The sequence below is a fragment of the Peromyscus eremicus genome, chromosome 1 (genome assembly GCF_949786415.1).
Source record: "Peromyscus eremicus chromosome 1, PerEre_H2_v1, whole genome shotgun sequence".
NCBI lineage: Eukaryota > Metazoa > Chordata > Mammalia > Rodentia > Cricetidae > Peromyscus > Peromyscus eremicus.
This window is the reverse complement of record NC_081416.1, coordinates 81,598,674-81,612,203: the sequence shown is the minus strand read 5'-3', so window position 1 is coordinate 81,612,203 and position 13,530 is coordinate 81,598,674. Positions and strand designations below refer to the sequence as shown.

General features: G+C 47.6%; 1 protein-coding gene across 1 annotated transcript in view; it reads left to right on the top strand.

Annotated features, from left to right (window-relative positions):
- Positions 1-13,530, top strand: part of Vwa3a (von Willebrand factor A domain containing 3A) — a 67,373-nt gene that overhangs the window by 31,360 nt on the left and 22,483 nt on the right. Inside the window, exons 14-21 of the mRNA XM_059267662.1 lie at positions 59-162; positions 2,284-2,364; positions 2,741-2,835; positions 3,925-4,044; positions 9,166-9,240; positions 9,434-9,578; positions 10,455-10,650; positions 13,076-13,146. Coding sequence (XP_059123645.1) covers positions 59-162; positions 2,284-2,364; positions 2,741-2,835; positions 3,925-4,044; positions 9,166-9,240; positions 9,434-9,578; positions 10,455-10,650; positions 13,076-13,146 — 887 coding nt within the window. The remainder of the gene's footprint in view (positions 1-58; positions 163-2,283; positions 2,365-2,740; positions 2,836-3,924; positions 4,045-9,165; positions 9,241-9,433; positions 9,579-10,454; positions 10,651-13,075; positions 13,147-13,530) is intronic.

Here is a 13,530-nt window from a genome sequence, read left to right as displayed (position 1 = left end):
TAGACTTGGAACCTTGGAGGCCTCCCAGGCAATGCCTCAAAGCTAATGTGTTTTTCAGCCAAGAAGTTAAGCCTTTATCAGATTCTGGCACCAAACGCCTTCAGTACTGTGGAAGAATTTGTGCCTATTCTCCAGAAAACAGTGTCAGCTACTATCCATGAGGTAATTCCAGGTCACGCCTCTCTCCAGTCCTCTGCAGGAGTGCTCCCCTACACTACTTCCCATCTTACGTTACATTGGGGCGGTGGAAGCTTTGGGCATAGCTAGACAAGCATGGGTATGAGGGCCTGGGTGGGATTCAGGTTTTCCATCCAGGACTCCAGAATGCTTATAAAATCTAGGGTAATGAGGCTGGAGATGCATGGACCAACATGCATGGGGTCCTGGGTTCAGTACCCAGTACCAAAGTATAAACAAGCAAACCAAAAAATCTACCATAACTGCTGGTTTTCAAGGATCTGAAAATGAGGGTTGGGATGAGAACCCAGTCTATAGAATTTTTGCTTTGCAAGCGTGGGAGACCTGAGTTTGATCTTCAGCCCCATGTAAAAATGCCAAATGCAGTAGCACAGATATACAACTACGTAGTACAGGAGAGGTGGAGGGAGACAGGAGACTCCCTGGGGCTCACTGGCAAACCAATCTGTCCTACTTGGTGAGCTCCAGGTTCAGTGAGAGACTCTGTCTCAAAGAAGGTGAGTGGGATTCCTATGGAAGGTACCAGAGATTGTCTTTGATACCGTGGTCATCTCCTCCATGAATGTTGTCCTCCACCCCACTCAAATAGGACAGACTTGTTTTCTTGATGTCCTTATTGCCTTGTGTACATTTGTACAGTGGCTGTTACAGCATATTCCTGCATGTAGAGCCCTACATAGTATGGACCATTTAAAAGACTCTTCTCTGACTCTGTGTCCACCAGGTCTAGTACAAGTAAACAGTCAATGAATGTTGCCTGGATTGCTGAGTGATAGGCAAGTGGAAGGAAAGTTGGAAAGAAGGAAGAGAATGATGTGTATTTGGATGAATGGAAATGCTGGCAAATATTCACAGAAAAGTGAATCACTAGATGGATGAATGGATGAATGGATGAAAGGCTGAATGGATAGATGGATAAATGGTAGATGAATTGGCAAGTGGAAATATTGATGAATGAATTGAAGTGTAGATGGGTGGATTATGAATGGATATATGGATTATGAAGGATGAACAGATAAATGGGCAGATGGTGGATGGATGGATGGATGGATGGATGGATGGATGGATGGATGGAAATGCTGATGAATGAGTAGGAATGTAAGTAGGTAGATGGTTGGAAACTGGAACAGATGGAAGGATGGAAGGGGAAAATGGGAAGATAGATTAGCAGGAAAGAATAAAGGAAATACAAAAGGATGAAATAAAAATTCAAGGATAGAAGCCGGGCGGTGGTGGCGCACGCCTTTAATCCCAGCACTCGGGAGGCAGAGCCAGGCGGATCTCTGTGAGTTCGAGGCCAGCCTGGGCTACCAAGTGAGTCCCAGGAAAGGCGCAAAGCTACACAGAGAAACCCTGTCTCAAAAAACCAAAAAAAAAAAAAAAAAAAAAAAATTCAAGGATAGAAAGATGGCAAAGTAGAAGAATGAGATAAGAGATAACTAGGAAGATGATTGGAAAGATGGAAGGCTGAAAGGAAAAGGGGAGATGTGCAAAAATGACTAACCTAAATGCATGAAGCCACAGATAAAAGTGACAACTTGACCAAACAGGGCAACAAATAGGTACTGAGTATCTATAAAGCCTGTCTGGATTCCCAAGTGTAAGAAACATAGCCGGTATGGGTTTTTGTTTGTTTGTTTTTGTTTTTTGAGACAGGGTCTTACTGTGTAGCCTAGCTAGCCTGGAACTTGCTTTGTCTGCCTGCCTCTGCCTCCTGAGTCCTGGGATTAAAGGCATGTGCCACCATTCCTAGCTGCCAGTAGGTTTTAATATGTCTGATTCTTCTCTGTGTTACCACAACACTTGAACCATGCCTTAGTGGCTTTGATGTTCAGAAGATCCCCTAAGAAGGCTTCTGACTTGCTGTCAGGCCTGACTTATTCAGGGACCCTTCTCCTGAAGGCTTCACACAAGGCCAAGTGGTGGTATGTGCGCATGTAGGTAGGAAAATCTGACTCCAGATGAGCTCAGAACCTGTTTCCCTCATGCATATGAGCCAGAGAGCCCAGCGCCCAATTTAAATGTAATATTTCCCATTCATGCCTCTGCTTACCTGTTCTCCATTCTACCCATGTCTGAGTGCAGAAAGCAATGATACAATTTGAATGGCATGATGGGACAGTGAAGAATATCCACGTGGAACCACCGTTCCTCTATGAGTACCAGGTCAGTAATGGGTCCAGTCCATTAGAATGTAAGTTGCAGGAAGGTGCCTTAGGACATATAGACAACAAGCCGTTGATCCAATTCCCTGTGTGTTTCTTTGGGCACCTCCCTATGTGGGACATAGATGCCACAAACAAGTCTCTGGTCTTTTGGGGTGATATCTGCCTGTCCCCTCATTTGAAGGAAATACTTGGGTTCTTCCTTTCCTAGTTTTGTGATGGACTAGCATGACGGACTTGCACCTGACCTAGCAAAATGTTTATACTGCCTGTATGTATCATCTCCAGAAGCCATCTGGAGTACCTCCCGTCCTCACAGCCGAGGCTTTCATGGCCACCGTTGGCACATTCACTCACGGTGGCCCATGTTTTTACAGAAGCAGCTTGGGCGAGCTGTGCAGATGTATGAGAAGCGGCTGGAGTGGCTCTCCCTGGCCAGCAGGAGAATCTGGGGCACTGTCTGCGAAAGGAGGTGCTGATCCTGCTGAGTCTGCTCTTGTTCCTTGTGGGGTCTGGTGTGTGACCCAGTGTTTATCCAGCTCATCATTCCCCCCCAGAGCCGTCATCACCCACATCAGCCGTCATCGTTGTATCTCAAGATTCTCTCCATTAGAAGCAACAGAGATGGGCATGGTGGTACACGCCTGTGATCCCAGCTCCTGGAAAGTTGAGGTTGAAGTTAAGGATGTGAGGCTAGCCTGGGTTACATGGTTAAGACCCTGTCACACACACACACACACACACACACACACACACACACACACACACACACACACACAGATAACTGACGCTCAAAGTGAGCTTGAAATTTAGCAGTCTGATGAAGGTAACTTGGAATTGTAGCCCAGGCTTGTTAGCCCTGTGGCTGCATCCAGAGGGTTAGTCTTGTCAAGAACCACCCAGCTCTGCTTTCCTCTCTGTGGGTTTTGTTGTCAGATTGGGTTTTCCCTGCAGGTGGCAATACAGCCAGGGATCCACTTCCTACCAGATTTGCATTTCCAGGACTTAAGCATCCATGGGTCATCAGACTGGCCAGGGAAACGTGATATTCTGGATTCCCAGTCAAATGCCCACTCCTGAAGCATGGTGTGTGCCAGCTCCACCCAACTCACACGAATTGATAGAGATAGTGCTGTCCCAAGGAGAAATGAGGATGCCATTGGCAGAAGAGGGGATGGATGCTGAATTGGGTGACACATGGTGGGGGGTATCCCAACATACCTTATTTGATGCATTGTAATTGACTATAAGGAATCTTTTTGTAAATACATTGTAGTGACACACCAAAGGGAAGAGAGGTCTTCTGACTTGAAAAATCACCACATGCAGTCCTCAGCGCTTAAACCACCTTCACTACATTCCACTAAAGACAGAAGGTCCCACAATACCCATAGATGACTATAAGCATACTTGTGTTGGTCTCAAACCACAGAGATTCTTGGCCATCTATGAGTTTGGCATACAAAATCCCCCTGGAAAAATCTTTAAATAGTAAAATGGAATGGAACAAACATTATCTGAGAGATTCAGGTTGCCTCTTGAAGCTTGTGTTTCTCTTTAGGGTTGTTATACTGCTGGATGTCTCGGTGACCAATTCCATGTACATTATTCATATCCAGCACTCCCTGCGCATGCTGCTAGAGGAGCAGCTGTCCAACAAAGACCACTTCAACATCATCGCGTAAGTCCCCGGAGTTCCCCATGGGTGTCCGGGAAGAAGCTGTGTGTGGATGCCACCACCAGGCTGAGGCTTTGGGCGAACAGCGGGACCACAGACAGTGATGTTATGAGGGCCCAGCATCTTAGAATGCCCATCAGTTTATCTGATTTGGGTGATCTTGTTTGGGATCTTGAATAATTGAATGGCTGCAGGACTATCCCACTGGGGCAAAGGTTGTAAGTGGCCCCAAAACACATGATCGGCCAGGGTGATGTAATTCAGCCCATTGCCCCATTTGGCTTTCAAGCTAGAAAACACAGCAGAGAAAAGAGAGGGACCCAGCCATGCCCTGGTCTTAATCTTAGCCTGATTCTAGCAAGCACTGCAAATACTTGGTCCTCCAATTCTAAATTAAATTTGATTTTAATCTATAAATAAATAGTATACAAAATTTGAAGCTATATAGCTTAAGCTATAGTTTTAAAACTATGTATCATTTTAAAATTATAGAATATGTAGTTTCTAAAATATGTATTCATTTGATTATATATGTTATATTTTATATGCCATATAGGTAACTTTAAAAATTTGCAAATTATATATAATTTTAAATTGCATATACTATCATGGTGGCCTTTAATCTCAGCACTCAAGAGGAAGAGGCAAGAAAATCTCTGTGAGTTCAAGGCCAGCCTGGTCTACATAGTGAGTTTCAGAACAGCCAGGACTACATAGAGAGACCCTGTCTCAAAACAAAAACAAATTTTAAATGTTATATGTAATTATATATCATATGTAGAGGTTATTAAATTTAAATAGGATACTATATGTCAGGTATGGTAGCACAAACCTGAAACCCCAGCATTTGGAAGACAAGGTATGGTAGTTCATGCCTGTAATCACAACATTTGGGAGCTACAATTTCAGGCCAGCCTGGGCTGTATAGTAAATACTAGGCCAGCCATTGATGCATAGCAAGACCCTGTTTCAAAAACGGAAAACACACATTTTTTTTTAATTGCATACAATTTTAACTAGAGAAGGCATAAAACTCAGCAGTTAGTACTAAATAATAGGCCAGAGCCTAATCTTTCCTTAATAAATTCTAATGAAAAATGCTTAGAGCAACATTTTCCTTTTTTATTAGTGCACATCAATTACACAAAAATAATGGGCTGTATTATGATGTTGTCATGTATGTATATGGTGTACTTCTAAATACTCACCCCTATTGTCCCTTCTATATACTCACCCCTCTTATCCCCCCTCCCCCCTCTCCCCCCTCTCCCTTGCTTCCTTCCTTGGAGAAACATTTTATACAATGTTTTCATCCATTTACCCACCTATCAATTCAACAAGGTTTCATTGAGAACCTGCTGTGTGCAAGGCAGTATACTGGCACTGGGATCCAGAAATGAATGTACACAGTCCTTAGGGAACTTAAGGCGTGGTAGGGAAGACCCATTAAGAATTAAGTCCTGGGGCTGGAGAGATGGCTCAGAGGTTAAGAGCACTGACTGTTCTTCCAGAGGTCCTGAGTTCAATTCCCAGCAACCACATGGTGGCTCAAAACCATCTGAAATGAGATCTGGTGCCCTCTTCTGGCCTGCAGTCATACTGCTGTATACATAATAAAAAAAAAAAAAATTAAAAAAAAATTAAAAAAAAAAAAAAAAAAAAAGAGAAAAAAAAAAAAAGAATTAAGTCCTGGGCTGGAGAGATGGCTCAGTGGTTAAGAGCACTGGCTGCTCTTCCAAAGGTCCTGAGTTCAATTCCCAGCAACCACATGGTAGCTCACAACCATCCATAATGAGATCTGGTGCCCTCTTCTGACCTGCAGGCATACATGCAGACAGAACACTGTATACAATAAATAAATAAATCTTTGAAAAAAAAGAATTAAGTGCTGTTGAGTGCTTCCTGATGAATAGGCAGAAGGTTTCATGGACTGGGAAGGATGGAAGGCAGGCTCAGCCTGTGCTGGCTGGGCCCAGGAAGCTTAAGAAGCCTTCATGGAGGAAGGACCTCTTGAGCTGGGTCTTGGTGGATGGATAAAGTTTGCCCCGCTCATAGGCATGGTATGCACTAAGGAAGGAATACCCCAGGTAGCAGGAAATGTGAGGCACGATGGAATTGTAAGGGACTGTGGAGTAGTTCCATGAGGATACACAGACAAGAGGCTTTGCCGGATGATGGAGACTTTATACAGGGCCATGTTCAGGAGTTTTAAGCAAGGTGATATAACATGATCAGGTTTTCATCCTCAAATGCTGAAGCAGCAATGTGAAGGATGGACTGAGGGGGCATAACCCCAGAGGGAAGGAGACCAATGAGCTTCTGCTGTGGTCCTCACGCCACACTCACGCTAATGGAGGGAGAAGGGAAGACGGGGAAGCAAGACAGCACTGGGGAGATGCAGAGGGAGGAGCCGTTTGCTGTGGGGATGTAGGGAATGAAGGATGGGGAGACGATGGCCCAGGTAGAGCAGAGGAGGCTTCAGCCAGGCGTCGTGGCACACCAGTGATCCCAGCACTCACGAGGCAAAGGCAGGGGAATCAGTTGGGAGGGAGAGTTTTAAACACGGTAAGTTTGAGTGTCTTGAAAGTTTGGAGATCTCAAAAGGTGTCCTGGCAGGAGCTCCAGGAAGGAGTCGGAGCAGAGAAGCATGGGTTCGGAGCCACTGATGCCCAGTTATATGGTTGGAACAGCGTTTCCTTTGTAGGAAGGAGGAAAGACTGAGAATACTGAGGAAGCACTGGGATTTCACCCAGGAAGACAGTGACCAAGGAAGACAGGAAGGGAAGCCAGAACGTGGGAGGCAAACAGCAGAGAATGGTGTTGGGGAGGCAAAGGAAAGATGTGGTAGAGCACTTGCCTAGCATGCTCAGCACCTACCTGCACTGCAGGGGAAAATGTCCTCAGCAAGTCCAAAGGAGCAGGGCAAGCAAGTTATGCATCACACATGTTGAATAACTCCATTTCTATAAATGTATCTATCTATGCATTCTAATGAAAAAAAAAAACAGAACAAAGAGTTAAAAATGTTTTGTTTCTTTGTATATTTTGGATTTCTAACCCAAGTGCCATAGAAGGTTGGGCACTGACTCCTAGAGACACCCGCTACAGATGTCAGGAAGAAGGCAAGAGTACCTTCCCAGGCAGAAGCATGAGAGCGATGGGCTGAAGAGGGAGCAGTGGTGGAGCAGTGGTGGAGCAGTGGTGGAGCGGTGGTGGTGCAGTGGTGGAGCGGTGGTGGTGCAGTGGTGGTGCAGTGGTGGAGCGGTGGTGGAGCAGTGGTGGAGCGGTGGTGGTGCAGTGGTGGAGCGGTGGTGGTGCGGTGGTGGAGCAGTGGTGGAGCGGTGGTGGAGCAGTGGTGGAGCGGTGGTGGTGCAGTGGTGGAGCGGTGGTGGAGTGGTGGTGGTGCAGTGGTGGAGCGGTGGCGGTGTGGTGGTGGTGCGGTGGTGGTGCAGTGGTGGAGCGGTGGTGGAGCGGTGGTGGTGCGGTGGTGGAGCGGTGGTGGAGCGGTGGTGGTGGTGGTGCAGTGGTGGAGCGGTGGTGGTGCAGTGGTGGAGCGGTGGTGGAGCAGTGGTGGTACGGTGGTGGAGCAGTGGTGAAGGGGTGGTGGAGCAGTGGTGGTGCAGTGGTGGAGCAGTGGTGGAGCAGTGGTGGTGCAGTGGTGGAGGGGTGGTGGTGTAGTGGTGGTGCAGTGGTGGTACGGTGGTGGAGCAGTGGTGGTGCAGTGGTGGTGCAATGGTGGAGCGGTGGTGGAGCAGTGGTGGTGCAGTGGTGGTGCAATGGTGGAGCAGTGGTGGTACGGTGGTGGAGCAGTGGTGGAGGGGTGTTGGAGCAGTGGTGGAACAGTGGTGGAGCAGTGGTGGTGCAGTGGTGGAGGGGTGGTGGTGTAGTGGTGGTGCAGTGGTGGTGCGGTGGTGGAGCAGTGGTGGTGCAGTGGTGGTGCAGTGGTGGTGTAGTGGTGGAGGGGTGGTGGAGCAGTGGTGGTGCAGTGGTGGTGCAGTGGTGGAGCGGTGGTGGAGCAGTGGTGGTGCGGTGGTGGAGCAGTGGTGGAGCGGTGGTGGAGCAGTGGTGGAGCGGTGGTGGAGCGGTGGTGGAGCAGTGGTGGTGCGGTGGTGGAGTGGTGGTGGTGTAGTGGTGGAGCGGTGGTGGTGCAGTGGTGGTGCAGTGGTGGTGCAGTGGTGGTACAGTGGTGGTGCAATGGTGGAGCGGTGGTGGTGCAGTGGTGGTGCAGTGGTGGAGCAGTGGTGGTGTAGTGGTGGAGGGGTGGTGGAGCAGTGGTGGTGCAGTGGTGGTGCAGTGGTGGAGCGGTGGTGGAGTGGTGGTGGTGGAGTGGTGGAGCGGTGGTGGTGCAGTGGTGGTGCAGTGGTGGTGCAGTGGTGGTGTAGTGGTGGAGGGGTGGTGGAGCAGTGGTGGAGTAGTGGTGGTGCAGTGGTGGAGCAGTGGTGGTGCAGTGGTGGTGCTTTGCCAGGGAGCTTGTCCAGCATGTCAAAGGGAAGAGAGAGAAGTTCCTGGGAGACAGAGTAGAGGCTCCTAGCTGTGCAGGGTGATGGGAAAGAGGGGCAGGGAGTGTGTCTGGTAAGAAGGAGTTTTATGGGATTCTCAGAAGAGACCATCACAGAGGAGGCATAGGTTCAGCAAGAGAGATCCATGTTGGCCCAGAGAAAGGTACACTGTTACCCATAAAGGGATGAATTCTCCTCTTGAGAATCTTAAATTCTGGCTTATAAAGAAAATGAGATCATGCATATTTATCGAAAAAGACCATAGTTCAGCCTTAGAAGGAAAGTGTGCTGTGAGGGGATCCTGGGCTCCAAGAGTCTTAGAGAAACAATGAATGGCTCCCGTGCAGACAGAAGTTCCTGCCGAGAAGGGAGATGTCAAAGAGTCAGAGGGCAGCCGCCAAAGCTGGCCCGCACTCTGTCCCTGCTTGAGAATCCTGGCGCTGTCCCACACGGAGTTTGCTCCACTGTGTTATGATGAACAAGAAAATTTTGTGAGCCAGCAACATTCCAACATTTTGGGGGTTGTTGTCAGAATTTCATCTCCCTAAAGGCCTGTAAAGCCCAAAGAACAGACACTCAGAATGGACGTATGTCCTAAAAACAAGCCCCTTTTTCTTCCTTAAAGGTTTGGAAGTACAATTGAGAGCTGGAGGCCTGAGATGGTTCCCGTGAGCCATGACAACTTACAGAAAGCCTGGCGGTAGGTGATGGAGGCAGAGCCCTGCTGTTGCTGTGTCTTAGCTGCCCTGTGGCATCGTCTTCCACTCCCCGTCTCTACCCAGATGTAGCCCTCTGCAGGCCGTCCCCCAGCCCCAGCCAAAGGCAGACATCAGGAAACAACTTTCCTCTCACTGTCCTTGGGACCTCAAGGCCTTGTGTCCCTGCCTCCCCAGGTGGGCTCTGGGCCTCCGGTGTCAAGGAAGCAGAAATGTCCTCAGCGCCCTGCGGAAGGCCATAGAAGTAGACTTCAAGGACAAGGACAAACATGAGTCTCAGGGCATCTACCTCTTCACAGGGGGTGTTCCTGACCAAGACGTGGTGAGTAGCCTCCATCCTGGACAGCTGTTGTCTTTTTTGCTGGTGAGATAGGGTCTGGCCTGGAACTTGCTTATGTAAACCAGGCTGGCTTCAAACTTACAAAGTCCACCTGCCTCTCCCTCCCAAGTGCTGGGATTAAAGGCGTGCACCACCACGTTCATTCTTTTATTGTCTTTTTTTTTTCTTTCTTTCTGCAGTGTTGAGTGTAGACTTCAGGCCCTTGCTTTTGCTAGGCAAACGTTCTACCACTGAGTCACACCCCCCAACCCAGCGCAAGTGTCTAAACTACGTCTACTCACACTGTAACACAGACAAGAGTCTAGGATACAGTCACAGCTCGTGGCTCAGCAGGTCTCAGCTGGGGACTGAGAGTCTGACAAGCTCCAAGCATGTCCATGCTGCTGCTTACAGACCCTAGTTGGCAGGAGCAGGCTTTCAGGCCCAAATCCCTGCCAGACCCTGTTAAAACGTGAGAAGAAATGGTGTCTCAGGCTCATGTCTTTTTGTCTTTGCACATAGCACGGGACCAAGCACACAGTGGCCTCAGGAAAGATGACTGGGGGGCTGGAAAGATGGCTCAGCAGTTAAGAGCTTCTGCTACTTTTGTAGAAGACCCAAGTTCAATTCCCGGTACCCATGTCAGGTGGCTCACAACTGTTGGCAAACTCCAACTTCAGAAGATCTATTGCCCTCTTCTGGCCTCCGTGGGAACCTGTGCTCACCTGCATATAATCCCCCCCACACACACACACACATACACACCACGACACACACATTCAGAAATGTTCTTTTAGAGAAAGATGACCAGCTGAGCTGTTGGGAGAGCAGCAGCTCCCAGGCCCTCGGGTGTGGACTTCCTGTCTCTCTTCCTCACAGTCCACGCTCAGCGCCTATGTGGCAGAGGCCTGTGGAGGTTGCGACCTCCATCTGAATGTCTGTCTGTTCTACGTGGGTGAACCACGACTGGACACCCCGCCCCCTGCCTGCTACGCCAGCCGCACGGACACGGCTGCTGCCTACAAAGAGATCACCCGGGCTGCCCAAGGTCGCCTCCACTGGTTTGGAGAAACAGGTGTGTGGGCGTTTCCTGGTCCCTTGCCCCTTTCTTTCCAGACAGCATCTCAGTACTGGTTCCCCTTGACGTTGAAATAGTCCCAAGAAACAACATGTGAAAGTCATATTTATTAAATGAGGAAGCTGGAGAGATGGTGCAGCTGTTAAGAGCCCTGACTGCTCTTCCAGAGGACCCGGGTTTGAGTCCCAGCACCCACATGGTCATTCACAACCGTCTGTAACCCCAGTGCCAGGAGATCCAATACCTTTTTCTGGCCTTCCTGTGCATCTGTCACTAATATGGTGCACAGAAACGCAGGCAGGCAAAGCATCCATGCCTATAAAATAATAAAACAATTCTAAAAAATCAAGTGAGGAGGGCAGAGCCATGGTTCAGTGGGTAAAGGGGCTTGCCGTTAAGCCTGAGTTCAACCCTTGGATCGATCACACGTGGTGGAAGAAGAGAGGCAAATCCCACACGTGGTTAACACACATGTTATGGCATGCACATGTATGCGTGTGCGCGCACATAAATAATGTAAATTAAAGTTAGAAACTAGGGGTATAGCTCAGTGGTCAAGGGCACACTTAGCATTCCCTGGGTTCCATCCCCAGCCCTCAAAAAGCAAAAAAATAACAATGTTAACCAGTATTCTGGAAATGACAAGTGGTGGTGGGTGTACAATAACGTGAATGTACTTAGTGCCACTGAACGGAACAGTTAAAGTGACTATGAGCAAACGGTGCAGCTCAGTGATGGGGTTAGTCCCTTGTATGCCCAGGTTCAAGACCCACTCACACCAAAAGTAAAATGGTGAAGTTTACGTTGGGTATATTTTACTGCAAATTTTTAAAAGGTAAAGCCTTAAAATACTGTAGACATCAACACTGAGGGTGACCTCAGCGGTAGAGTGCTTCCCTAGCATGCATAAAGCCCTGTGATAGATGCCCCATATTGATGTGTGAGTGTTATACGTGTGTGTGTGTGTGTGTGTGTGTATAATATCACACTCATGCATACACACACATCAGATCTAGAACACATTGTAAAGATCCCTTAGACTTATAGTTCCCAAAGTGTGGTATATTCACAAGTAACCCATAAATAGCTGTAGATGGTATATGAAGCAAGGTTGTGCCCTCTCTCTTTATATATATATATATATATATATATATATATATATATATATATATACTATGTGTGCAATAGTTATGATAATTACATGCTTCTTTTAACATTTTAGAAAAATGCTGACTTCACTTTGTTGGCTGTGACAAATTTTCATTATTTTAAAGTACTCTTAAAAACACAAGAAGTAAATGAAATTAAAATATATGAAATAAGTGATGGTGTAGATGATATGAATATGCCAAAATCATTACAATAATGTGGGAAGGACTGAGCCTAGCTGTGAACAGCTGTGAGGTGGCAGACACAGCTGAAACATCTACGTGCACTGTATAACTTGACCTTCACCATAACTCTGTGAAGGAGGGGACTATCTGCCCTGTTCAGCAGATGAGTTGCTGAGCCACAGCCTAAAGGGCAGAAGCTGAACCCACACAAGTCAGCGTTAATGCCCAGTGTACTTGCCGAATACTAGAGTCCTGCTCAAGAGCAACACTGGAATGTCCACTGCAGATATTAGCCACTGTAATTAGTCACTGTAAATAATTACCATATAGGTCATTGTCTCCCATTCCATAGCAAAAACCATTGCACCTAACTTGCCCTTCCTGTGAGTGCCAGGACACTGAGTCCCATGGCCAGTTACACTGTGGTGATATTGTGTTCCCCAATATATCGTGCACCCCAATACATTTATCTAGGGTCAGAGAACAGAACAGCCACTAGACAGACATAGAGGCCAGAAAATGCTGGCACTCACACCTTTAATCCTAGCCTTCTGGAGGCAGAGATCCATCCGGATCTCTGTGAGTTTAAAGCCACACTGGAAACAGCCAGGCATGGTGACTCTCGCCTTTAATCCCAGGAAGTGATGGCAGAAAGCAAAAAGGTATATAAAGTGAGAAAATCAGGAACTAGAGCTGGTTAAGCTTTTAGGCTTTTAGCAGCAGTTCAGCTGAGATTCATTCTGGGTGAGGACTCAGAGGTTTCCAGTCTGAGGAAACAGGATCAGCTGAGGAATTGGCGAGGTGAGGCTGCGGCTTGTTCTGTTTCTCTGATCTTCCAGCATTCACCCCAATAACTGGCCTTGGGTTTGCTTTTATTAATAAGACCTAATAAGATTCGCGCTACATCACACTCTTGGTGACAACGTACTGTTGGATGATACAGGGTTGGAGCTGGTTAGTTCAGTCCACTGTGGTCCCATCCTGCCCCTTGGGCTTGTCACTTCCCCATGGCCTTCAGGCATGCAGATGTTGACACTTGCCCAGATTCACACCCTCCCCTGTTGCTCAAGATGTGCTTTTGTTTCCAGGTATTTATGAGAGTGATGACATCAGTGCCATCATATCCGAGATAGAAAAAGCCCTCACCTACTCCCAAAAGGTATGCCTTGGGCTCAGGTTTAATACATCTGTGGTACCTGTGTTTAACTGCCATGGCCACCACAACAAAATGCTACAAGCAGAGTAGTTTGGATCAAAAAGACATTTATGTTTCTGTGCTTCCAGGGGCTAGAACTCTGAAATCAAGGTAGCAGCAGGGCCATGTTCCTTTGGTAGGCTGTAAGTAGAGGTCTTTATTATTGCCTCATTTTTGTTTTGATGAAAAACAAGTGTGTTGGATGCTTATTATAAATGGCATGGAAGGCTTCTAAGACTATTACAATAGGGGAGACAGTTCAAACACAAAACCCCAAACACAGCTGAAATAGCTCGGGATTTGTAGACAGTGAGCAGTCAATGGGTAGAAAATTTCCAAGAGAGAGTT